We start from the raw sequence: 25,924 nt of genomic DNA, 5'->3' as shown, positions 1-25,924 counted from the left end.
ATGAATACCTTCCCGGATAGAAGTTGGCAGCAGTTCGTTTCCTCTCCCCAAGGCACATTAGCTCAAACTAGTTGGTGGCCATAGCAGTGTCCATGTGCCTCAAAGGTAAGTGTCATTCATTGCCCCTAAGCTCCAAAATTTGGCAAAGAAAACTCCTTTGCCTGGAAATTTTTGCATATCATGTTACTGGTAGCAATCCACCCACATTGATTGAGTTTTATTATTATTATTATTCTTTTTGAGATACAAGATCATAAAAGAAAAAAATCTTTATTAGCTCAAGAGCTTTTTCTATGTTGAATTTTTATGTGCTTTTTTAGAGAAAAGTTGTAAAACTTGGTTCTTTCTATCAAAGATATACAATGTTTCCTTCTTTTTGTGCAAATCACAGAGGAGCTATAAAGACATACATTTTCACATCAGATGTAAAATTCATATCTCACTTGTGACTTATGCAAGGAAAATAGGAAGCACCATTAGATAGACCCACAATTTGTCTCTGAGCAGGGAACTGCAGCTGGGGAGCACTTTCCTAGGCAATCATTAAATCTTTACAACTAAGTATTCTTTACATCCTGACAGACTACACAGTCATTACCATATCACTCATATAAAAATGATCTTTGAAAAAAAAACAACACCTTTAATGACTTTAACAATAGCCAAAGTTCATTCAACACATTCCTTACTTTCAAGAATACATTTTGGAGGGCTCGTTTTTATCCTGGCACATTGACAACAAAAAGCCTGTGTTTGAATTTCACTGTTGCTTCACATATCTTTAACTACTCTTAATCTTACCAGAGATGGCTCTGCACCAGATGACTAGGGCCATCCTTGGAGCAATATTCAGTAGGAAACAAAGAGAAACTCTAGCCTCTTGAGCCATATTGCCCTGTATACATAAAAATCAAATGTATAGTTGCACAGATAAAATTTCAATAAACTAACACAGGGCAAAACGTAACTACTATGGGCCCCACCATCAAAGCTAACATTTTCACTTCATTTCTCAGCCTTGCTAAAATCAGCCCTTCATTTAAGCAACAATCCAGATCTAGAATTATTATGTAAAGGAAAATTTATGTTGGTCATTTAACCTGATGATCAGTGAAACTTACTAGAACTTTGACCTTTTTTTAATATGCAGAAGAAAAATTTATAAATAAAAAACATACCCTCAAATTTCAGATTACTAAATTATCAAACAGTATTTTCAGAGTCCTTTAGAAAGCTTTACTTTCTAAAGGAAATTACCCTATAACCAAGAGAAACATAGATTTTGGATAAGTCATATGCTATTAACTATACTTGAAGATAATTCTCATGTTAGGTCTTCCTCTTTTCTGTGTTGAACGCAGCTGCTTTGAAGTCATCAGGTTTGGTTAGAAAGATCAAAGCCCCTCACTTTGCCATGGAATTGATTTTTAAGAACATTTGATCTTAAACTGTGGAGTTCTTTTGTTCTTAGAACCTACTGTCTAGGATCCAGTAAAATTTAGATTTTTTTCCAATAGTATTGATTATTTATTGCCATATTAATGCTATATAATAAATAATCCAAATTTATCTTTAGCAGCTTAAGTCAGCAACTATTTATTATTTATTGCAAGACTGATTGGTTATAGGGATCTGCTGGTTTGGCTGAAACTGGACAAACTTCAGCTGGGCTTCCTCATAAATTTGTCAGCTCCTGAGGCCCATTAGTGTCTGGCATGCCTTGAAGCTTAGATTGTCCTTAGCCTTGAAGCTAGAGCCCTGTGCCATGTAATTTCTCATTCTCTAGCAGTCTAACTTAAGTTTGTTCTCCTGGCCAGAGCAAGGAGTCAAGAGCAAGAGCAAGAGAGGCATGAGTCCCCCAGAGGACAGGAGAGCAAGGCTACCCAAGTTTTGATGAACATGCTTCATTTCTTGATACATTCTACAAGGTTGGGAGGCAAAGAATGTGGGAATAGACAGTGATAGAGAACTGACTGTTCTTTTGCAATTAATCTGAAATCAAGAGCCTGTATTTTGTGGTCTTTATCTTCTTATTAATTCTTCCAGACTCAGATTTTCTTGAGCTCATCTTTTTTTTTTTTTAGATGGGCTTTGTCTGGCAGAAGCCTTTCACATTTTCACATTTTTCACATTCTGTTGTCTAGCTTCTCTACTACACTGTACACTCTTCTGTTTAGTTAAATTATACCTTTCATGATCTTTTCAAGCTACAAAAAATAAAAGTTTTACCAAGTGTTTTGCTTCTGAACAAAAGTCTTCAATTCTCATCTCCAGTATGAAATCTACACCTTTGTCTTCCTGATGGTTCAAATATCTTGTCTTTTTAACTTCCATATACCCATTTCTTAGTTTCAAAAATGCTAGATCTATTAGATACTACCAAGATAAATATTTATATCTTATTTATGCAGCATTCAAAAGGGGAATTACTTATTTATATACCAAGCATCCTCTAGGAAATAATTTAATGATTGGACTGTTGTGTTAAAACTGGCCACCTGGGCCAGCACCCAGGGAAGGCCTGGAATCCAGAGAAGAACTGATTTTCCAACCTCATCTCTCCACTTGACCCCCCACAGAAGAGAAATAATGCAGGAGGCTCAGACTCGGGAGACCTGTGTCCCACTGCTTTCCATGGCCAGCCCATGCTCCATGTTGCTTCTTTTCTTTTTTAAGTATACTTTTTAATATTATTTTAATGATTATCTTATTAATTTTGATATATATTTTAATGCCCAGAGTTTATTCATATCTTAGCAATTTTCCCTTCACAAAGAACAGTCTATCATATGAAATATTTTGCAGTTAGAAAAGCTCATTTCATAGACTTACATAACATCCGTCAGGTCACATAGCTGCTTTATCAATCCAAATTGTATTTCCTAAAGGCTCAGTCTCCAAAGCAACACACAATGCTTAAAAGTAATGGGATAATAGAAAAATTGTATACTTGTAGCATTACTATTTGAAAGAAAGGTACAGACATCTTCATTATGTTGTAAGCACCTTTTTGCCTACTTGCTCTGTACTAGACACTTAAAAAGGGCATTGTAATCACTCTCTAAACTAAGATGCACTACTTCTATCATATCTTACATTTCAGGTAACTGAGGAAGTGAATTGTTAAAAATTTTACTTTAGTTGTAGAAATGCTTTAATCCTTAGGATGTATGTCTGTGAAACCCACACTTTACTGTGAATGTCAATCTCTTGTGATTGAGGCACATTTATAAAAGACAAATTACTGATTATAAATTCAGAAATAAAATAGCTAATATTCTAAGGAATCAAGAGTTTTCAAAGTTGATACGATCCATACTTTAAACATAATAGTTAAAGAAAACAATTACATATAATGAAAATATATAGTAAAAAATAATATGTGTGTGTAAAACTCTACTGATGGTAGCAAACTCAGGTGACTTTGGAAAGTATCCTATAAGGGCCCATGAAGTAGATAATAGTCTTTCTCTTTAAGTGGAAGGAGAATAAAAGATTGGAATAATCTGGCATGTATGCTCTGCTTTCATCCATCACAATGATACCAAAACTGCCCAGCCTAGATTGCCAACAAACTAACACCCGTCTGCTAATAAAATGTATACTCATAAATCTAACAAGCGACAATCGCACCATTAATATAAATGTAAAAATTCTAAACAAAATGTCTTATTAGTCTGACTGTATTTTAAAGAATAATATGTCATCCCAGTTCCAAAATTTTGTTTTATAGGTAGTGGATAGATAGCTAAGTAAATAAGAAAATATTTTCAAGTCTTTACTCCAGCAATCTCAATTTTATGTTTTATCACAAAGGAACAAATTGGAAAAGTGTTCAAAAATACAAAGGATATTTATCATGTCATTGTTTATAATAGTACGCATTGCGTCAATCCTATAAGAAAATTATTAGGGGCAGCATCTATCATTAGCCATTGCAAAGCATGTTAGATGGTTGGAAGGGATGCAAGTGGAATACACAAAACTTTTGTCATTTAAAAGGAAAAAATTGTCAGCTGGCTGTAAGTCAGACCAGGCTTTTGAAGGAAGACATTTAGGACAGGTCTCAAAGGAGTAGTAGGATTTTAACAGATCTGATTGGGAACACAGAGAAAGGTGATTTTGGGTCAGAGGCTCTGAAGAATATAGTGAAAAGGTAAACAAAATAAGGAGATGGGATCTGGCACTGAAAGTGCATGAAATATAGATAGTGATAAATCAGTGCTGCAGAAACAGATTCAGATATGTGAGAACAGCTATATGGCAGAAGGAACATTTTCAAATATAGGAAAAAGAGAAACATAAAATGTATTGTATTCAAATATCTAAAATACAGACTTTGTGTCGCCTCCCTGACATATAAAGGAAATAGGAAACCATCTTCCTTATAATCCAACAACTTCACTGGTCCTCTGTGTGACGATGGAAGATCGCAATCAACACATGGTCCCTAAAAGTGATGGTGCTTGATTGCACTTGGCCTTTGTGGGGTTTCAATGACCAAAGAACAGCATCAATGTTCCAAACAGAGGAAAATGTAGATTAATGGTTTCTTTGGTTCTTGTTATAGCCCAGTTCCAACAATTACCTGGCTGAAGGTTGGTGGTTATATTCCTGGCAAGGCCCGTCTGCGCAAATCCCAGGCTGTGCTAGAAATTCCCAACATTCAACTGGAGGACTCAGGCATCTATGAATGCAGGGCTGAAAACACACGTGGGAAGAACTCCTTCCGTGGACAGTTACAAGTATACAGTAAGTACTCACAGCTAGCGCTTACACACTGGACCTAAGAGCCAACCTTGAAGAGAGAAATTAATGTGTGCTTAAATTGTGTTTGCTATATAGAAACAAGAACTAGTTTTTATACATTTTAAGAGGTTGACCTCCTTAAAAAAATAAAAAGATGCTTTTCCTGGCACAAAAGTAATTCCCTGGTATGTTAAAAATTTTGTAATCTTTATTAACTATTCTTGATCTTGACCTGAATCAGAAATTACAGTGTATTATGCAAAAATCAAATCCTTCCAGGCTCTCCTTTTTTAGGTAAATCAATTTTTAATAAATAATTTAAAAAGAAAATAAAATTTTATTGCCCTATAGACAGACCTATCTGTTTGGGCATTTTCATGCGATAGACAAATTAAGTAGTTAAGACAGAAACCAACTGACTTGTCAAAGGTAAAACATGTACTAGCATTCTGTTTACAAAAACATTTGGATGACCACTGACTTGAATTATTGTGACCACTTGACAAATAGTCTTTACAGCCTAAAGTGTTTATATTGTATCTGAATGCTAAAGATGCATCTAAGTTTATGAAAGAGTCGGGGTGCTTATCTTGCACACAACTAACCCAGGTTCAGTTACCAGTGTTCTACATGTCCCCTGAGCTCCACCAAGAGTGATCCTTGAAGGCAAAGCCAGAAGTAAGTCCTAAGCAACCCTGGGTGTGGTAAAAACAACAAAGTTTTTCAAATTGAACTACCAGTACCAGCTTGGTCATTTTTAGGCCATAAGTTTTATGTTTCAATGAAATACACAAAGCAAAATGTTGAGTTTCTTATATCAGTAAGTACTCTCTAACCACAGAGAAAAACGGATATTTCTGTGCCCCAATTTTTTTTTGGTCACACCCGGCAGTGCTCAGGGGTTACTCCTGGCTTCACACTCAGAAATTGCTCCTGGCAGGCTCGGGGGACCATATGGGACACCAGGATTCGAACCAATGACCTTCTGCATGAAAGGCAAATGCTTTACCTCCATGCTATCTCTCCAGCCCCACTGTGCCCCAATTTAACAATAATTAATATTTAACTACAGCATGGCAGTTTATCCTCTTAGCCGTTATGTGAAACATTAACAAAATTCTGATTCTAAAAGATAAGTGCTCAGCTCAGGCTTTGCTACTTAAAGTCACTAAAAATTAAAGGCATGTCTGGGACTTTTTTTTAACATTATTCTAAAAAGCTACAAATATTTTTCTCAAAGAATGACCCATAGTTGGTAGAATTAAATGACACAACCATGGATAGAAGCTTCTACAGGACACTTACCCCTCCCCAACTACTATACCTCAGCTTCTTTATTTACAGTCAGATATATCTGCTGCCCTGAAAGCAGCAATACTTTCAGAGAAGAATGTTCAGCCAGTTTTGCTGGCATACCTACTTCAGGGAAAATCTAATACTGAGAACCAGTCTTTGAATTATCCTTGTCACACTCAAGCAAGTGTTCTTTCCCCACTCTTCCAGCCCGAGCCAGTCTGGTAAGAACACTTTTGCACAGAGCAACCATTGCTTTAAATAAAAAATTAACCAAATTGTTTCCCATAAAATAAAATTCAGGACTATAGATGTAGTCCAGTGGGCAAAGGCACTTTAGTGCTTTGCAGAAGGCCAACCTATGCTGGATCCTCAGTGTTTATGAAACCCTGAGCACCTCTGGCATTGAGTCATGAACACCATTGGGTGTGACCCTCATCCCCCACCCCAACAAGATAAGCTCAACATTTAAGTGTCTAATATACCATAGGCACAAGGTTTGAAAAGTCATACTTATTAAAAGGAAAAGAATAGCAGACAAGAGTTAAAATAATTCTGGAAAGAATTGAACCTAGAGTAAGATGCACATTTATTCTAGGAAGTATGTGTTTTATTAAGGTTGGGGTTTTATGGGTTAGGAGTTCTTGAGGAGTAGGGCTTCTAGTTTCTGATGAGAACTCAAAAGACCTAGTTGTAACTGTACTTGCAAAACTCCCAGTCTTTATATTTTCGATGTACATGGATATAGTTTATAAGCATTTTCAATTAAAAAGGGAAATATAAGTATTATACTTACATATAAGTATATAAAATTTTAAGTATATATTTACCTGGCAGGGGCGATACCATCATCACGAAGGTGGTTTTCCCAGGGTGAGGCTCACCCATTGCACTCCAGGTGTGCTGACCACTGCGATTTCCCCAAATGTAGGAAACTCGACTGCATAATTTGTGGTAGTGGGGGACTGCTTTTGTGCTCTAAAAAAAAGAAAAGAAAAAAAGGAAAACAAGTAATTGGGAAATAATTAAACTAGAAGAAGGAAAAAGAAAGAGGAAGAAAGTGGAAAAAGAAGGAAAATATTTTTATTTTTAAATCAGTTTCATATAAAATAAGTTATCACAATGAGTCACTTTTGTGTAAAAACCTGATATGATGATATGGGATCTATTAGGCAATATATTGTATGCTACACCAACTAATTTATTAAATTTGTAGAATAGGGTCACTATCACTCTGGCCACTGAATAATTTATATTTAATATTTAGAAATATATCATTACTTTTAACCAGGGTGCTTAAAAGAAAATTATATTGAATTGAACTAAGTGTCCCATAAGGAACCGTTTTCTTCTTAGTGCAATATAATAGACATTTCCTTATTTTTATGAAATATCTAGCCAGTATCTGTACAAATGTTAATGACTTCCAATATCTGCAATTTTATTAGAAACTTTTTAAATATAAAAGGCTCTTTATTTTCCTAGCATGAAGCAATATGTTCCGTGAATGGTTTTTATTATAACTCTACTCTATTTTGAAGATTAATGCTAAGAACTGCTCATGGTTCTTCAAGTGTAAAGAGTGTGTGAAAGTCAGGAGACTAAAGAACTAATGAAGGGGACAAATAGCTACCAAGAGCTTATGTTTTAGATTTTGTACTAGGTTCCTGGCATGCAATACCCGTTAGGAAGAAAAATTTCTACATGACAGATGAATAAACTCTAAGAAATGTTAAGGATTATTACTCAGGTCCCATTATAATATACTACCAAGCCAGATTCTATATTAAAACTAACAACGTCACCAGAATTCAACACCCAACTATGTGGGGGTATTCTGAGGTACAACTCTCAGGGAAATGCTGCATATCTGAGTAAAACATGAGATGGAAATGGCACAGAATGAAGACAAATGGGACAAATAAAGACAGAATGGGACAAAAATGAAGGTGATTTTTTGCACATGGCTGACCCAGTGTGAATCCCTGAGCTTCAGGATAGGTGTAATCCCTGAGCACTATTAGTGTGGCCCCAAACCAAAAAAAAAGTAAATGGGAATGGGATAAAAAGTAGTTAGTTCCTGTGTACTATATTTCATTAATATTAGAGAAACTTACTTGATGCATTCAAATCCTTACTATTATATTGCATTCTCTAGTCTTTAAAAGTTGTCATTAGGCATTATTTTGAAAAGCTGTTTTTGTTGTGGAAGTTAAATCAAAATTTCCCATAGGAAAAAAAACCAATACTTGGTTCCCCTGATTAATAATTTTATTTAGAAAAAAATTAAATTCTATTTCTTTGAATAATATTTCTCCTTGTTCTATATGTACATACATACAAGTGTTGATTTCAAAAAGCTTAAGTAATGGATTAAAAGGACAAGTAACTGACATTTATTATACTCAATCATTACAGTTACCCATTTAAAAAGATATTAGCATCTATAAACTTACAGTTAATACTCATTAAAGTTAAGTAACTCAATCCTAATTATACAAGGGCATTATGGTCATGAAAATTTGGATCCTCGTTCCCCGTACAACTTCTAACCTTTCCAGTATACCATTTTTCCTCTCTGTGACCACAGATTAAAATCTTAATATTGATGAATGAACATTTATCAATAATATGTAGAATGTTCATAACAAAATATAAAGAGAAAGCTTTTATACACGTCTGCTGAGCATTTTTAAAAACATAATCTGGAGGGTAATGTGGAATCTTGTGTGTTACATAAGTAGTCAGAGCTATGCAGTTCATCTGGGGAGAGTGTAATCACATCTGAGTTTACAGTTGCAGGTGCTCTTCAAGTCGCAGCATCCTAAAATAGTTGGTCTGACAAAAGCTAAATTAAAAAAGCAATAAGGTACTTTGCAAAGTCTGTGGGCAGTGCAATAGAGCATTTTTTACTTGTAGAATTTGTGGTAGGAAATTGAAATATTTTAATTGCGTTTCTTTCTCATCTACTGGATTTTGAATGGACAGAAAGCAGATCATTGTGATTTTTTTATTTCCATTTTCGAGTGCTAAGATTTGGACCAATTGTGTTCCCAGAAAACTCTAGCAAAGAAAGAGTAGCAGGAATTCATTCATTTTCATTTCATCGATCACTTTTTATGAGAAACTCATTTATGAGAAACTTATTTCAGAATCAGAACTCTGTCATATAGTAGTGTAATCAAAAATGGTTGAATAAGCATCTTGATTTCCAGGTGTTTTCTCTTCCAAATAATATTTTTTACTTTTAATAATTCTCAAATTTCAGTAACATTTGAGATCTCTTTTAAATATTTTAATTCTTTTTAGCTACATCTAAGTACATTACCCCATTCTGTAGAAAATAATTTTTGTTGCAACTTAAAATATATGTATACATGCATATTTAAAAATATATTTAAAACTAAATGAAAATTATAAAAAATTCCTCTCTATATAGAAAGATTATACAAAGAACTGAATTAAAAATGTGTTTTCTAATGAAATTATGAAATTTGCTTATACATGGATGGACATGGAGACTATTATGCAGATTGAAATTAGCCAGAGGGAAAGGAATAGACATAGAATAATTTCACTCATTTGTGGGATAAAAGAAAAATAAAACACAGTACAGTAACAATATTTAGAGACAATTGAATTAAGGAACAGGAGGTCTACTCCAGAGTAGGAAGCTTACTACAAAGAGTGATGAGTGCAGTTAGAGGACAGAAGGGTCTACTAGGACAATAGTAGCTGGAACTGATCACTCTGGACAAGAGCTGAGTGCTGAAAAGGGAGAAAGTAACACTCAGGAAACCCCTCCATTAAGAGTAGTGCAAATCACAGTGTCAAAAGGGAAAGAAAAAGAGAGGGAGAGAGGGAAGCAAATTCCCTGCCCTAGAGACAGGTGTGAATAGGATTCGGTGGAAGGGAAACAGGGGCACTGGCTATAGGAACGGTACACTAGTAAAGGATAGTATATATTGTATGACTAAAACCCAACAATGAACAATATTGGTGCTTAAATAAAGCAATCAAAATATGTATGTGTGCGTGTGTTCTGGGCTAGAGAAAAAGTCAGTGTGGTAGGGGCATTTTGATTGACCCAGGTTTGACCCTAGCACCACAGTTGATCCCCTGAGCCCTAACAGGAGTGATCCCTGAACACAGAGTCAGGAGTAAGCTACGAACACAGCTAGATGAGTTCCAAAAGCAAATGAGCCTTTTTCCAAAGTGATCCAAGTTGCCATTATCCAGAAGTGTTGACTCAATTTCTCCATGAGGTAGAACACAGAGAAGGAAGTGCTCTGAGGACCTCCAGGTCAGGAGTCTGTTTCCTGAATTTCTAACCAACCATCATCTCTACAACGAGCCAATCAGAAACCCCCAAAGGAGGAAAACTTGGCTTTGTTTATGAGCATAGTCTAAATTATCCAGCCCCACTGCCCTTTCTTCTTTCAAATGTCTGATGATGAACTGGATAAAAGATTTGGATGTGATGAGGCTTTTTTGGTGAGCTTTGAGCCGGGTTCTGTGTTAGCAACTGTGCTCCACTCCATCCATGCAGCTTACCCGCACTGGCTGGAAAGATTGAACGACACACAATTGGACAGCGGGAGCCCTCTGCGCTGGGAGTGCAAGGCCACTGGGAAGCCGCCGCCCACCTACCGCTGGCTGCGAAATGGAGCCCCTCTCCAACTGCAGGTACCCTCAACCCACAGACCCTCCTGGGGGGCCGAAAGCCTGTTCTGACTTTGCCTTGATGAGTAACACCACAAGTATAGACACTATGTATTACTGTAACCACCACTTGACTGAGTTAATATGGTGCTTCTCGGGTTTAAGTAGTTAGTTCCACATCCACATAATAAACTATCAGTGATTATAACCCAGTAGCTGGCTCGTTGACTTAGTTCATTGATGCCTCTTTGCCAAGAAGTCAAGTTCACCAGGTAGATGCACTTGGAAGAGAATCCTAACTTCCTTGGTGCTGGGCAGGCTTTCTTCTGTGCAGTTCTACTGTTCTGACAATTTCCTTCTGTGTGTGTGTGTGTGTGTGTGTGTGTGTGTGTGTGTGTGTGTGTGTGTGTGTGTATCTGTCTGTCTGTCTGTCTACTACTTAACTTTAAAAAAGATGTACTAGGGCCTGGAGAGATAGCACTGTGGCGTTTGCCTTGCAAGCAGCCAATCCAGGACCAAAGGTGGTTGGTTCGAATCCCGGTGTCCCATATGGTCCCCCGTGCCTGCCAGGAGCTATTTCTGAGCAGACAGCCAGGAGTCACCCCTGAGCAACGCCGGGTGTGGCCCAAAAACCTAAAAAAAAAAAAAAAAAAAGATGTACTAATTTGAATTCATTCTTTCCCAGAAAGACTTTGACCGGAAGAGGGCAGAGTGGGGAAGGTTCCCCACTCATGGGCAGAATGGAGGGAAAGACTATTAAGCTGAATTTATGCATAGGTTAGATCCTGCCCTTTACAAGGGGTTGCTTGTCTGCTGTAATTGTGAGCTTCACTCTACCCCTCTGTAAAATAAATCACCTCATCCTCCCACCATGCTGTCAAGCCCAGCATCCTCTTTGTCAGATGCAGTAAGCGAGGCCAGTGCAGAATGCAGTTACACAAAAAACTGGCTCAGAGAAAACTAGAGTAGTTCAAAGGAAGCAAATGGGAAGAGCTGGATGCCCAAGACAATGAATCTTTGCCTCTTTCTCACTCTCAGATACACACCCCAAGAAGGGACCCCCACTGGTTGTATTTTCTTCTCCCATTTTACTCCCTGGTGCAGGTCAACTCAGTGATGGGTTTGTTTTTTAAAAATGCTTGGCATCTCTGTTAATGGGTAATCAAAGTGCTCTCACCAAAATATAAATTGGAAAAAAAAAAAGAATAATTTGCCTGGAGTCCAGTTCATGACACCCAGCAACATTTGAAATTTAAAATTTGTTTTGGAAATGTGTTCCTGATCCAAGTCTATCTCAGTTTACACACGTATTTCTCTATCTTGTGTGATGGCCCATTTGGCACATGCTCTGTCTGGCCAATGATGTTCTGTAATCTGCTCTCAGGGTTCGTTTATTGGGAAGTAAAAGAGCAAGGAACTTTCTCATAAGATCAACATCCTAAAAGGATTCTTATAATCTGGACCTTTTTTTTTTCCTTTGACCCCTATGCCCATGGCTCCTCTTCTTTCCCCCATGTGAGCCTGTTCTTCTCAGTTCTAAAAATGAATTCAAGTGTGGAGTTGGCAGGAACCTCAGTTGTGGACTGTGCTTACATATGCAGTTGGTTGTAACCATTTAAAGGTGCATAGCATCTAAAAAAGACCTGGATGAGTCCCTAAGGAAAATGTTCTTACTCCTTTGCAGACTGAAAAATAGTTATAATGTAGAAGAAAGGTTCTGACAAAAAAAAATGATCACTAAAATTGTAAATAAAGTTTAACGGTATTATTCGGGTTTTTTTTTTTTTTTTGGTCTTGATTTAATCTGTTCACTTCCTGTATCTTCTTTTTTTATGTTCCACTATAGAATAGGGTTGAGATGGTTAATGGAGTATTGATGATATCCAGTGTGAACCAATCGGATGCTGGCATGTATCAGTGTTTGGCTGAAAATAAATATGGAGCCATTTATGCAAGTGCTGAGCTGAGGATTCTAGGTAAGAATCAGGAGAGAAAAATTGATTCAACTTTTCATGCTCTATTTCTTCCTATATCTAAGGTTTACTAAGCCATTGTAAAATTCTATTTTATGACTCAAAAAGAAATCATATTTCCTGCTGATACACTTTTTAAGCTTCAGGGGGCAAATTTTTAATGTATACTATTTGTCCCATTGCTTTCATAAAAGGTTTATTGATAACTTTAATTTTATTCTTAAAAGGTTTATACAGAACATCTTTTCCACGGAATTAAAATATTTTTTATTTAAACTATTGTTATTTACAAAGTTTTTCTTAGTTGGGTTTTAGATATACAGTGTTTTAGGACTAATTTCACTACCAGTGTCAACCTCCCTCACCAGTGTTCCCAGAGTTTATTCCATGCCACTACCACTGCCCCAGCCTTCCATCACAACAGACCAATTTTTAAGTTTGGTTGTTAAAGTTCAGGTCATAATGTTTCATTATTATTTACTCTGGCTTGGATATATTTTTAAGCATGTAAGAAGCATATGTTAACTCTTCAGGAAGAATATCCCAATGCCAGGATCAAATGTACCTTCTCACCCCTAGAGCAACCTTGAAAATCTTCCTTGATGCCTCCCTAGAGGAGACCAACCCAGGCGACTCCTGGGAGACAAATGCCAAGGTAAAGGCCTTAGCCCCCCTCTCAGATACAAAAACCACCATCTTTTCCAAGAACAGGAAGTCAGGTCAGGAGGCCCAGCAGCCTCACAAACTTATGCTTTTGACAAGAATGGATCCAAGGCTAGGAGCTCCTTCATTTGACATGGTCTAGATCAGGGGTCTCAAACTCAATTTACCTGGGGGCCGCAGGAGGCAAAGTCGGGGTGAGGTAGGGACGCATAAGGGATTTCGCTTACCGAATATTCGCAATAAAAAATCGCATTAGTAAGAAAAAAAATCGCATAAAATCGCATTAAATATTTGCATACCCTGAACTGAACTGCTTGGGGTATGCGAATGTTTAATGCGATTTTTTCCTTACTAATGCGATTTCTATTGCGATTATTCGGTAAGCGAATAATCGCAAATACTGCGATATTTGAAGGCCGGCCGTGGGCCACAAAATGTTGTACAGAGGGCCGCAAACGGCCTGCGGGCCGCGAGTTTGAGACCCCTGATGGAACCTACTGGAATAGATGGCCCTGCAATAGAAACCACTTTTCCACAGTAGGGTTCCTGACTGCTTCTGGAGAGTCTAGGATCCAAGAAAACAGCCTCAGGGGCCCCGAAAGGCCATTTTCTCCCGACCTACACTCCCAAAGCAGGACTTGAATTCTACAAGCTTATCCAAGCTAAAGACAAATTCTAATACATCAATTCATTAAATTAATAACTGCTCCATATTACAAAAACCCACCTAAATCTCCAACATCCTAATCAAGCAAATATGTATGTCCTTTATCGCTCTTATGCCAGTCTTAGACTTCTATTTATGTAGCCTTTATCTTGTTCACCTAAAAAGCATTCACAAATATTTTAGAAAGTTCTGCTTTTAGTGAACAATCAGAAGTATTAACATACTATACTCCCGTCATTCCTAGTTTTCCTCTAGACTTAGAGCCCAGTTTGCTGTGTATTCATATAGTCTTATTGAACAAACCATGTATCTTAATGATATACTAAGGATAAGGAATACTTATGAAATTGTCAGATTTTTAAAAGTGAATATCTCAAGATACAGTAGCTTTCTGGTTTTATTTCATGTTTTAAATTTTTTAAAAATACTGTAAAATAGTTGTAATATAAAATGGTAATGAATGAGGAGACCTGGTAAATAATTATAAACAATTACAATTATTTAAGTTTAAATAATTCCTTTTCCTAAAAATGAATTTCTTAGATCTCAGTAGAATAGCCCAGTTTTGCATGAGTGAGGCTCTGGGTTCAATACTTAGCACTTTAAAAAATAGTTTTTCTCTAAAAATACTATTTTCAATTTTTTAATTAATGAAATACCTGGGCATTAAATTAAAAATTATAGATAGGAAAGGAATGAAACAAGCTATCATTTCACAAATTAACTCAAATTTTCTAAAGGAAATCAGAGATAAATGTCTCTGCCTGGTCCTCCTACCTCTGGTCCAAGTTGATCATCAGTCTTTTCTAATTTAATTTGTTAACCATGATTACTAACATATGTTATTTTTGGAAACCGTTTTTGTCTGTGTATGTACAATGATCATCTGACAATGTTAAAGAATAAGTGTTCATAGATATGTATAATATGTTGATTAGTCAAAATTAAGTTTCATATCAGTGTCTATTGCACATATAGATATCTCAGTATTTTATTAGCATTGTATCCATCTCTATCATTACTTCTGGTAAAACTAATACTTTTTTAAAAATAGCTTCAGTTCCCTCTTTTGCACTGAATCAACTGAAGAGAACAATCATAGTTACCAAAGGCCAAGAAGTCACCATCGAGTGCAGGCCCCAGGGCTCCCCTAAGCCAACCATCTCTTGGAAGAAGGGAGATAAACCAGTCAGAGAGAATAAAAGGTAAGACTATGTTTCACAATTCAAATATTGAGCAACTTAGGGGGTACAGATGATATGAAGAATATCTGTCTTTCCAGGGCTGGGGAGATAGGACAGTGGGTAGGGCACTTGACCGGCATGTGGCCGACACAAATTCAATCCCTGGCATCCCAGATTGTCCTGATCCTGCCAAGAGTGATTCCTGAGCACATAAGTAACCCCTTCGTACTGGTGGGTGTGGTGAAAACTACACAAACACACACACACATGAACATTGGGGTTTATACACACACACACACACACAAGAATGTTGGAGTTTCCGAGTAACTGTGAGTTGTATCTCATGAATCGCTAGAAATGTTTTTTGTCTATCTAATGATGTATAAAGAAATAATAACCCAAAGCTCTGTTGCAAATATGGTAAGACCTCTTTTGTACCCTAGTTTTAGCCTCAACTGGGAATTTTGCCAGATGATGAATAAATTAAATTTTTCGCTCAGCTAGACAGTTTTTTTTATTTTCATCTGTAATGAATTTTACAGGTCTCATTTTCCTTTCAGTGTTAATATTAAGATAGGATAGGCAAATTCCAGATTGTTTCATCGCTTTCTGGTGACTCACAAGTCATCTTTGTGCATGTGTTTGTCTGTTCGTTCCAATCATGTTGATGCAAAACAGCTCAGGTTTACTGTTCTCACCACAAGCACATCAGAGTGTGTAGAGAATATTTAATGTGCAAAGATCTTTCCTGGCAAGTGAAACCAAAGGACATCTCAAGAGTGCAAATGGAGGGAAATGATGAGAGACTGAAACAGTCCCTTGAGAGCCCAGGTAGTGCTGGTTCAACATATCCCCTGTTCTACCCATCTTTCATGATCTGATGTTGGTGCTGCTGAAGTCTAATTCTGCTTTGACAAAATAATCTCCTCCACTGTGTTAAACTAACATTGCATGATGTTTCATATTTCAACTATAAAGGAAAGGAATTTATACTATTTGATATTTGTCTAGCTCTGAGTGATCATGTATTTAAAGCCACCCTAGGGGGCCATTTGAATAGCTCTTTAAATAATGTTAGACAGTGACATATTTTTAATTTTTTAAATTTTAGTTCCCACGCATGTCTGAAAACCACTTATTTAAATTGCCTGTTTCCAATGAAATTTTTGTGTGAAATTAATCTCAGTATAAGCCTGAGAATATGTAGTGGTTAAAACAAGGCAGCCAGCTGGATTGACCTGGTGTGCTAGTCATTATGCTTCATCAGAATTTTCTTTCTTTTGCATGAGAGCTGTAGGGGAATGAACCAATCACATGCAAGGGCCTATGTTTGAAGTCTGGTTTTATTGGATTATGGCTCATAAAAATATCATACATAAAGATAATCCCAGCATAAATCATATTAATTTAAATAAATTTTACATTGTAGCAACAACAAATTACTTGCATTAAGGCTCTTATTTTTCTGAATATTTTGGAATTTTTTGTAATAACCTCAAAATATACTTGCTGTGTCAGTAGAAGCCATTCCATTTAAATTGTATGATTTTATATTTGAAGGTGGTAGTTAAAAGTGGCTAAGGAAACTCTGGTACAATGGAATTCTATGTAGCTGTTAGGAAAAAAAATGAAGTCATGAAATTTGCCTATACATAGCTAGACATGGAAACTATTATGCTGAGTGAAATAAGTCAGAGGGAGAGAGATAGACATAGAATATTCTCACTCATCTGTGGGATTTAAGAAAAATAAAAGATAGTATGGTAATAATACCCAGAGAAAATAAAGATGAGAGCCAGAAAGACCAGCCCATGATATGAAGTTTATGTATATGTATATCCCTCACAAAGAGTGGTAAGCACAGCTAGAGAAGTAGCTGTGCCAATAAGTACTATGGCAGTGATACTGGAAAAAATAGAAAATTTGTCTCAAAGACAGGTAGGGGTTTGGGGTTGAGGAACAAGGGGAACAAAAATGGTGGAAAAGTTACACTGGTGAAGGGTGGTGTACATGTGATGACAGAAACATGACTATGAACATTTTTTAAGCATGGTGCTTAAATAAAGGAATTATCGTTAAAAATAAAATAAACTGGCAACTGTTTGCTAAATGATATAGTAGTATTATAAAAATAGGTGTCATGTATTTTGTTAAATTAAAAATATTGATAGAGGAATAGAATAATTTACTATTATAACAACTCTAGGTATAAGGAAATTTTAGTTTCTAAAAGTTATAAAAAGTCTGGAATTTTGATTTGTTTACTTATTTCTCTTTTTTTCTCACTGTTAACCCCATAGAGTTAATGAGACAGATTTGTACTCCTGAGGTGTCCTTTGGCTTCACAGGACAGAGCTTTACACATTAAATATTATCTGCACACTCTGATTTCCTTGTGGTGATAAAAAGAAAACCTAGATGTATGCTTTTTTTTTTTTTTTTTTTTTTTTGCTTTTTTGGGCCACACCCAGTGACGCTCACGGGTTACTTCTGGCTAAATGCTCTGAAATCAATCCTGGCTTTGGGGGACCATATCAGACACTGGGGAAAAAAACCAAGGTCAGTCTTGGATAGGCTGCACGCAAAGCAAGCACCCTACCGCTGTGCTATTGTTCCGGCCCAGTGTGTATTCTTTTTAAAGAGCCATTTAGGAACAAAGCAGAAATGTGTTGTTCTGTGTTTTTTCAAGTATAAGCAAGAATGGTCCATTTTTATATTATCCTTCACTTAACCTGGTTTATATGTTTAGATCTGTAGAGTTTTTATTTAATAACTATATCCTCCATTTTTGCAATTATTTTTATTCTGAATAAAGACTGAACAGCAAATGGCAAGTTCTAGATGGGCAAAGAAAGACTAATATTATATTATGGAAAATGAGGTTAGCATTTTTAAGAGAAGAATTTAAATGTGAGATCTTACTTTTATGCATAAAATTGATGTCTAGTAGGGAGGACAATTTGGTGATGGGAATCCCCCCTGATTTTATGTAAATATGTACCTAAAATGTTATTGTCAACAATATGTAAGACACTATGATCAAAATAAAAATTATATTAAAAAAAGAAACTATTTAAATGATATGCCAATATATGTGATATATAAGTTTATATTAAGCTATAAGGTAAATAAATTAAACGCTAATAAAAAAATTGATGTCTAGCCAGTGATATAAAATTAAAGATTTAATTCAGAAAATTTTTATCTAATCATCTGAAAATATGTAAAAAAAAAACCCTTAAAATGTTGAATATGCATCTAGAATTTATTGCACTTAGTTCTAAATTTTAAAGGCAATATTATAACAATTATATAATAATTATATATATTTAAATATATATAGATATATAACAATTATAACAAATGAAAGTTGGCAGTCATTTGTTTCAATATCAATGTCAGGCCTCATTGGCCTTTTCAACACTTTTTGGCATATTGAAGAAGCATCTAGGTTTAGCCTGGTTTTAATTTTTATTGGAGACTGTCTCCACACTTAACATTTTTAGATATCTAATTAGTTTCACCAAAGAAATATATAAATCACTATCTGGAACTTTGATAAGTAGTGAGTCAAATATATGACTTTCAGAAAAACTGTAATGAAAAGTTTCCTACTTACATATTATAAATTATTATATTTTGTTCCCAAATGTGATGTGTAGAGTATATGAAAAGCCAGAAGCAGGGGTTGGCTCAGAGGGCTGAGTGCATCTTTGCGTATGGGAAGCTAGGTCCAAGACCAGCCAGCACATTCTCCTATCACAGAGCTGGATGTGGGCCCAAAACAAAAACAAAATCAGAAACAAAAAATAAAGAGAAAAAGAGAGAAAGAAACAAGAATTATATTGGAGCTTATGAGACTGAGGTCTTTGATTGTTCTTTACATCAAAGAATTCATGATTTATATTCAAGAATGATCAATATAAACGACATCTCAAACAGTAACTCATAACATAATTAAAAATAATGATCACTACATCTAACTCCAGAGCATGTGTACTTTACAAAGCACTTTTTCGTTGTAATATTTTTAGGAAATTGTTTTAATGGAACCACTATGAATCACAAAGTTATTCTTGATTGAGTTTCAGGTGGTGCAGTGTTCCAGCCTCCATCCCTGCACCATGGTTCACTTTCCTTCACCAGTGTCCCCAGTTTCCCTCCTACCTCCAGACTGCCCTTGATTGGCACTTTATTCTTTTCTTTTTCTTTCCCTTTTATTCCCCTGATTTTAGGCACTGTGGTTTACAGCACTGTTACTGATGGAATTTCACACATGTCACTTGATGTCACTTCTGCACTGAGTGCTGTCAGAGTGAGCTCTTTCTTCTGTCACTATCAGGGGGACCCCTTAATGTCCCACCTTGCTCCCACCTCAGCAGCCACTTCCCTTCTCCAGACTAGTTCTTTTGCTGTTTCTGTCCTTGAGATTTAGTTATGGTTCTACTCTACCTACTTCTTTAGATCCTGCACTTTAAAGTATGATCAAATATATAATAGAAATAGGGCTTAGGAGGCCTGCTTAGAAGAGATTTTCACAAGCACTTATTTTCTTATTATAATATTACATTCCGAGAGGGCCCCTCATTATTGGGCCATGAGAATTGAAGGAAGCTGTATATGAAAAGTGCAGTGGCTGCTGCTCCTTCGCCAGGTACTGATACTTGTGAGGATAATGTGCTGCTGAGAAAGTATTGGTAGTGGCAGTTCTGAAGATGATAATGTTGATGATAGTGATGACAATGACCATAACAATATATTTGCACCTTTCAATCTTTGCATTGTACTCTAGCCCATTAGCCACTAATGAAGGTAAAAGAAATTTCAGGTATAAATTATTCTTTGGAATTAAAAAGTCTTTTTTAGGTTCTCTGTGTGGCATAATTGTTATTCTTTCATCTAGGTCCTTAAATAGACATTCTGTTTCTTTGTACACCCCAAATTGTCCTTATTAACTATTCCTCACCAGCTTCCCTTCTCCCATTTTCATGTCTCTGCAGTAGTTTCCACTCTAGCCAGCTGGATATTTGCTAATCCAATGCCAGCATTTTTGGCTGTGCACAAGTCATTGCCTATAGATCTGGAGATAATAGAAACAGAAAAATCTTTTCGGTTTGTCCTTATTTTGTAATAATTTCATGGACATCTCCAGGTTCTGCCTATCACTTTAATTAGAACCAAACATTTATCTATTTAGGTTCCTTTATCAATTCTTTCTCATTTTTGTACTACAACATATAAAATCCAGAGTACCTATTGTTCCACGATGATCTTCTTGTCTTATATATGTTCCTTCAGAATGTTCAGCTCATCAAACTCACATTGGATTTTCACTTCAGTTCATTATTTCCATTACTTGGCCATTAACTTTTGTTAAAAAGAAGCATGCCAACAGTGCATTATTATAGATTATGTGTGCATTATTACATGTTCATTTTCCTACATTTTTGTGGAAAACCTGGGTTAAAATGAATACATAATTTTTGGTAAAGGCAGAGTTTATGTTGTTTCCTTCCATGTGCCTCATACACTGCTCCTGAATTTCATGAAATATGCTATATAGGATTACAAATTCTTCATAGTTCTTGAAATTTCTAACAAATTTAAGTACCAGTTTTCATTTCTAGGTAGAGGTGAATACCAGTTACAAAGATAATTGACTATAATTCAGATGGGTGCTAAGGAATCCTGCCTCTCCCAAATTAAAAATTATCCTATGTAGGGGCAATATTATCACATAATTTTTCTTTTATGGGACTATCATCTACATAAAGACTTATTCAAAATCCCTTATAATATTCCCTTGCTCGCCCAAACAGCTTCACAACAGCGAAGTTTTCTACTTCTTCATTTAACACACAGAAAATTGCACTTGAAGTGCCCATTAGTTGGCTTCTACTGGGAATTCATGTTGTGTTTATTAGGCAACAATGATCGGGCTCACATACTGATTCACAGACATATGGAAAAATATATTTGTACCTCAAGCCCTAAAGGACATTGTTACTGAGGGAAAACAGGGTCTTCTTGTTTTTCTAAGGAAGAAAAGGAATTCATGGTTATAATTAGGGTCTAGTTACTGCCCCTTGTTTCCACCTACACGCTGTGTTCGCTAATGAACAAGCTGTTTTGTAGTTTCCTTTGTGACAATGTCTTTTCCATATTAAGAACATAAAACAATGTAGACCCTAGGTATCTTGGTTTATTTTATCTCTAAGAAATTGTATAATGAGGGGAAATAGGCAAGCATATATCAAGAGTCTATGTGTTGACTTCCTTTGTCAATTAAATTTTGTGCCTTTGGAGGAAATTAAAGGACCCAGTGATATGTTTGAAAGGGAAGAGGTGCTAATGGCCATCTTTGTTCTCTAAGCCCTCATTCGATGGCATCTTGGGGTTTCATAGAGCTGAGGGGCTGAGGCAGAGATGCTCCACTTCATGGAGTGTCGTCCAGGTGTTTGCTCCTGGGCTCTATGAAACTAACCGCACCAGCATCTACCTGACAAACTTCCCACCTTCCTTTCATAGCCTGGTAGAAGTCAAAGCGGGGTGGGATGAATAGCAGCCTTAGGAATTGATGAATGTCGATTGGCCTCCAGGAGGAATATTCTTCCCATCCACCAGGACTCAATTAAGAAACAGTCTGCTCAGCCCAAGATAAGTAATCTTTATTTTCTATGACTTACTGATGAGTTGATCAAATATGATAGGCAAAAGTCTTCCTGCAGATTAAATTCTCCTTCATTCTTCAGGGCCTGCCTTTAATGTTTGGAGCTTCATTTGGAGGGCAACTTTGTTTTTAAACTTGGTATCCCTCAGGTAAATGCATGGTATCCCCCTAATGATTCAAATGTATTGAGTAATACAGTGTGTTCACATCAGAGCTACCCTTCAAAATGGAAAACAGAAATTTCTCACATTTCCAGTTGATTCCATTTCAAATAGAATGTAAGATACTGGAGCAAGTGAGCAGAAATCTTTGAATTAAGAACGTGCTTCAAAGCCCAGAAGGCATGTGTGGGAGCAAGCCCCAGAGTATTTGTTCCCACATTTCAGGCACTTAGATTTCTCCCGGTTTCTTTCCACTGTTTCCTGTTTTTTGGTTTTTTTTTTTTTTTTAACCTACCTCACCATGCTGTCTTTTGCTTTCACATTTTAAAATTTGTTGACTATAACCAAGCAGGCCCCCTTGGGGAGGAAGTCAGTTAATTTAGGCTTTAAATGACAACAAAATAATCCTAACTCGATTGTGCCATGAACACCTCCTATTTGTGGCTTTACATCTCTAACTAATTACAAGTTTAGCAAACAGTTCACAAATTCTACTCCTAATTATGGTTCATTTGCCCCAGATACTATAAATCTCTGTGCACATTGTCTGGCTCTGCTTCCAACTAGGTCCAACTTGAACAAGTCATTAATTGCTTAAAGGCTTTTCTTTCCCAAAAACCCCCAAGACTATAGCTTTCCATTAATTTGTCCTTAATACAAACACATCTAAAATACTGAGGTATTCAAGCATCTAAGTGAATACTACTGACTAATCCTACTATCTCTCCAAGTGACTCTTTAATGAATATAAAATGGTGGAAAGAAAAAAAAATTGAGGATGTTTAGGGAAAAAGGCATTTTACAGGGCCAGAGCAATGGTGCTGAGTGGCAGAGCTCATGCTCAGTACATAGAGGGTTTATATCCAGTCTCTCACCCCAAGGACCACACTGCCCCCATGGACTCTAGTGGCCCCTGACACCTTTGGTGTGCACCCAGTTTAATTTTTTTGTTTGTTTGTTTTTGGGCCACACCCGGCATTGCTCGGGGGTTATTCCTAGCTCTCTGCTCAGAAATAGCTCCTGGCAGGCACGGGGACCATATGGAACGCCGGGATTCGAACCAACCACCTTTGGTCCTGGATCGGCTGCTTGCAAGGCAAACGCCGCTGTGCTATCTCTCTGGGCTCCCAGTTTAATTCTTAAAGTGTTTTTTACTACAAGATTTTAGATTCTTTTTACTAATCTCTTTGCTTTGCATAGATCATAATCTAATTTAAATATGGCCAGTTCATAATGGTACTTAGTGACTAGTTAAAAAATAATGCTGACACGATATCTTTGATGATAGTGAAAAATAGCTTGCAGGTTATTTCTGTAAAAGTTATTATAGGTCATTATCTAACTCTTTATTCAAATAGGAGTTCTGATAAAGATAAACATACAGAAAAACTGAAGAAAATCTATGAGGACTATTAAGTTCTTAGTTGTATTTGCATGTTTGTTGCTCTCTTTTCAACTATAAATAATAACTTTACTTCTCATTCCCTACATCTGTACAGTATTATCTGTATACTGTTCTACTCTATGTATTATAATTCAAGCAACGTAATGCACTATGAACTAACTGTAACACACTAGACGTTCAGATGAAGACAAGTAAGAGAGTTATCATCAAGGGACCACCTCTCCCATGGGTCCCTAAACTAGTACAGAGAGAGCTATAGCACAGGGTATTTATATTGATTATTAACAAGCTATGGATTTTCTATGACATTGTTAATAAGACAATTAAGAATGATACAAATCACTATGTTCTATTGAAAACTAATTTAAGGATGCACCACTTAATTTCAGTTCTCAAAATAAGATCATTTTAAAGGAGGATAAAATTATTCCTGCTTTAAATTAAGATACTAAGTCAGAAAGACATTGCCTAAATTTGAGTCAAAAAGAGAATCCATTCTTTTGGATCCAAAACCAGTCATTGAGTTATTGCATTATACAAAAATCTTTGAAAATTAAGAGAAGCAGAAAACCAAATGTGGATTTTCATCTCTCCATGATTTTCAAAAGTGGAGAGAAAAACCACTTGAACAAATAGCTATGGGAAGTGGACTAAGATTCAAACACATAGAGGCAAGATACATTCTAAGAAGAAAGTTCAAGATTGGCAAAAGCACAATAATGGACTCAGGACACATAAATATTATTTGTCCAGGGTATAGATTATGTACATGATATGAGATCAATGGACAGATTGAACTGCTGAGGACAAACTGAGAATGTGGGGAGAAAATTGAATTGATGCTTAATTCAGTAGTAAAGGGCTGTATCTAGAAGTTAATTCACACCTATTTGGTGACATCTCACTTCCATTATATATTTTTAAATATTAAATTTAAGTCTTTAAGTCAGAGACAGAAAAATTTGCACTAAATATTATTCCAGTTTTCCCAAACGAAGCAGGGGGCATGACTTCAATATAAAAAATATAAATTGATGTTCAAATGTACTGATTTTATCATTGAAGAAGAGGAAATGCTAAAGTAAAGATCTGAGCTTTCCCTGTGGAAAAAAATGCTTCACAGACAGAATTTTATTTTACCTTCAAGGCTTTTGCTAAACATACGCCTGTGACACTGAGACACACATATGTCTGTGTGTCTGGGGAACGGGAGGAAGAAAAAGCCCCAAAACACTCTTCTCTGTAACTGGGCTACAGATGGCCACCCCTGCAGATAGAAAGAACCCCACATGAGTCAGTCCACTCAGAAAACTAGAATGAAAATTGCAGGTTTCATGTTGTATGTGGAAATGGAAACCTGAAATCTTTCATGCGCATTATACTGTATGGATAAAGAGAACCCTGTGTGAGTGGGTGGTCAGGAGAAATTCAGTATAATAATTCAAGGCTAAGACATTTGACTCTTCTCTAAAGATTAAGAACATTCCAAATGCAATTTAAAAAGGGAGGGATGAAACATTAACTGATTAACTGGGAGACTATGAGGAATTAGTGGACATCAGCAGAGTTGAATACTTAGAAATATATGAACAAAACAAAATTTACCCAACTGAGTTAAGAACCATTAGAAATTTCAATTTGATAATTTTACATTAATAGCTACGAGCCTTTCTATCACACATACTCATATGTACATACCTCCAATCCTACATGCTTTCAATGGAAAGTTCTGTCAAAGAAGAACAAAGAATTTCACTCTTAGATATTTTCATACCATAAGCCAAGAAAAAAGTTTCTCTAGAAAAGTGATTAAATATGAAGATGATTAAAATGTAAGCTAATCACTCATGAGTACAGATATAAAAATGTAAAACAATATTTGCAAATATGAAAGAGCAGAATCTTGGAAAAATACTTTATAATGGGGCAGGAGCAATAGTACAATAGAAGGGCATTTGCTTTGCATGTGGCCAATCCAGGTAGGACTTGGGTTCAATCCCTGGTATCCCAAATGGTCCCTCAAGCCTGTCAGGAGTGATTTCTGAACACTGAGTCAGGAGTAACCCCTGAGCGCTGCCGAATGTGGCACAAGAGCCAAAAATAAAAAAACTTTACAAGCAAGATGAAAGTTTCAGCTAAGCAACCAAATTGTTTTGGGGCCTAGAGACATAGAACAATGGGTAAAGTGCTTGCTTGGCTTGCATGCAGCTAACCCGGGTCAAAAAAAGAAAAAAAGAAATGAAAGAAACAAAATTGTTTTTATATGGAAAAACAGTCGATATAGATTATCATATTAAAGACTGAATAAGAAAATTCATAAGGCCATCTCACTACAAAAAATAGGATAAAACATAACCAGATTTGTTTTTAATATCAACATCTAAGGAAGGAGAACTTTCTCCACCCAACAGTATATGATTAAACAAGCAAACATAAAATTGAGAAACATTGGAGGAATTTTTTCTGAAATTGAGAACTATGAAAAAATTTCTACTTA

At 36.1% G+C, this 25,924-nt stretch overlaps 1 protein-coding gene and 1 non-coding gene across 2 annotated transcripts in view; both read left to right on the top strand.

Moving 5' to 3' along the window:
• The window catches only part of CNTN5 (contactin 5), a 636,787-nt gene that overhangs the window by 410,108 nt on the left and 200,755 nt on the right, over positions 1-25,924 (top strand). Inside the window, exons 9-12 of the mRNA XM_049778604.1 lie at positions 4,571-4,752; positions 10,592-10,728; positions 12,551-12,680; positions 15,062-15,212. Coding sequence (XP_049634561.1) covers positions 4,571-4,752; positions 10,592-10,728; positions 12,551-12,680; positions 15,062-15,212 — 600 coding nt within the window. The remainder of the gene's footprint in view (positions 1-4,570; positions 4,753-10,591; positions 10,729-12,550; positions 12,681-15,061; positions 15,213-25,924) is intronic.
• Positions 6,865-7,024, top strand: LOC126016740 (U1 spliceosomal RNA). The gene has a single exon (XR_007498489.1). It is a non-coding gene; the product is annotated as a U1 spliceosomal RNA (small nuclear RNA).

The sequence above is a fragment of the Suncus etruscus genome, chromosome 8, assembly GCF_024139225.1.
Source record: "Suncus etruscus isolate mSunEtr1 chromosome 8, mSunEtr1.pri.cur, whole genome shotgun sequence".
Taxonomy (NCBI): Eukaryota; Metazoa; Chordata; class Mammalia; order Eulipotyphla; family Soricidae; genus Suncus; species Suncus etruscus.
This window is presented reverse-complemented; position numbering and strand designations above follow the sequence as displayed.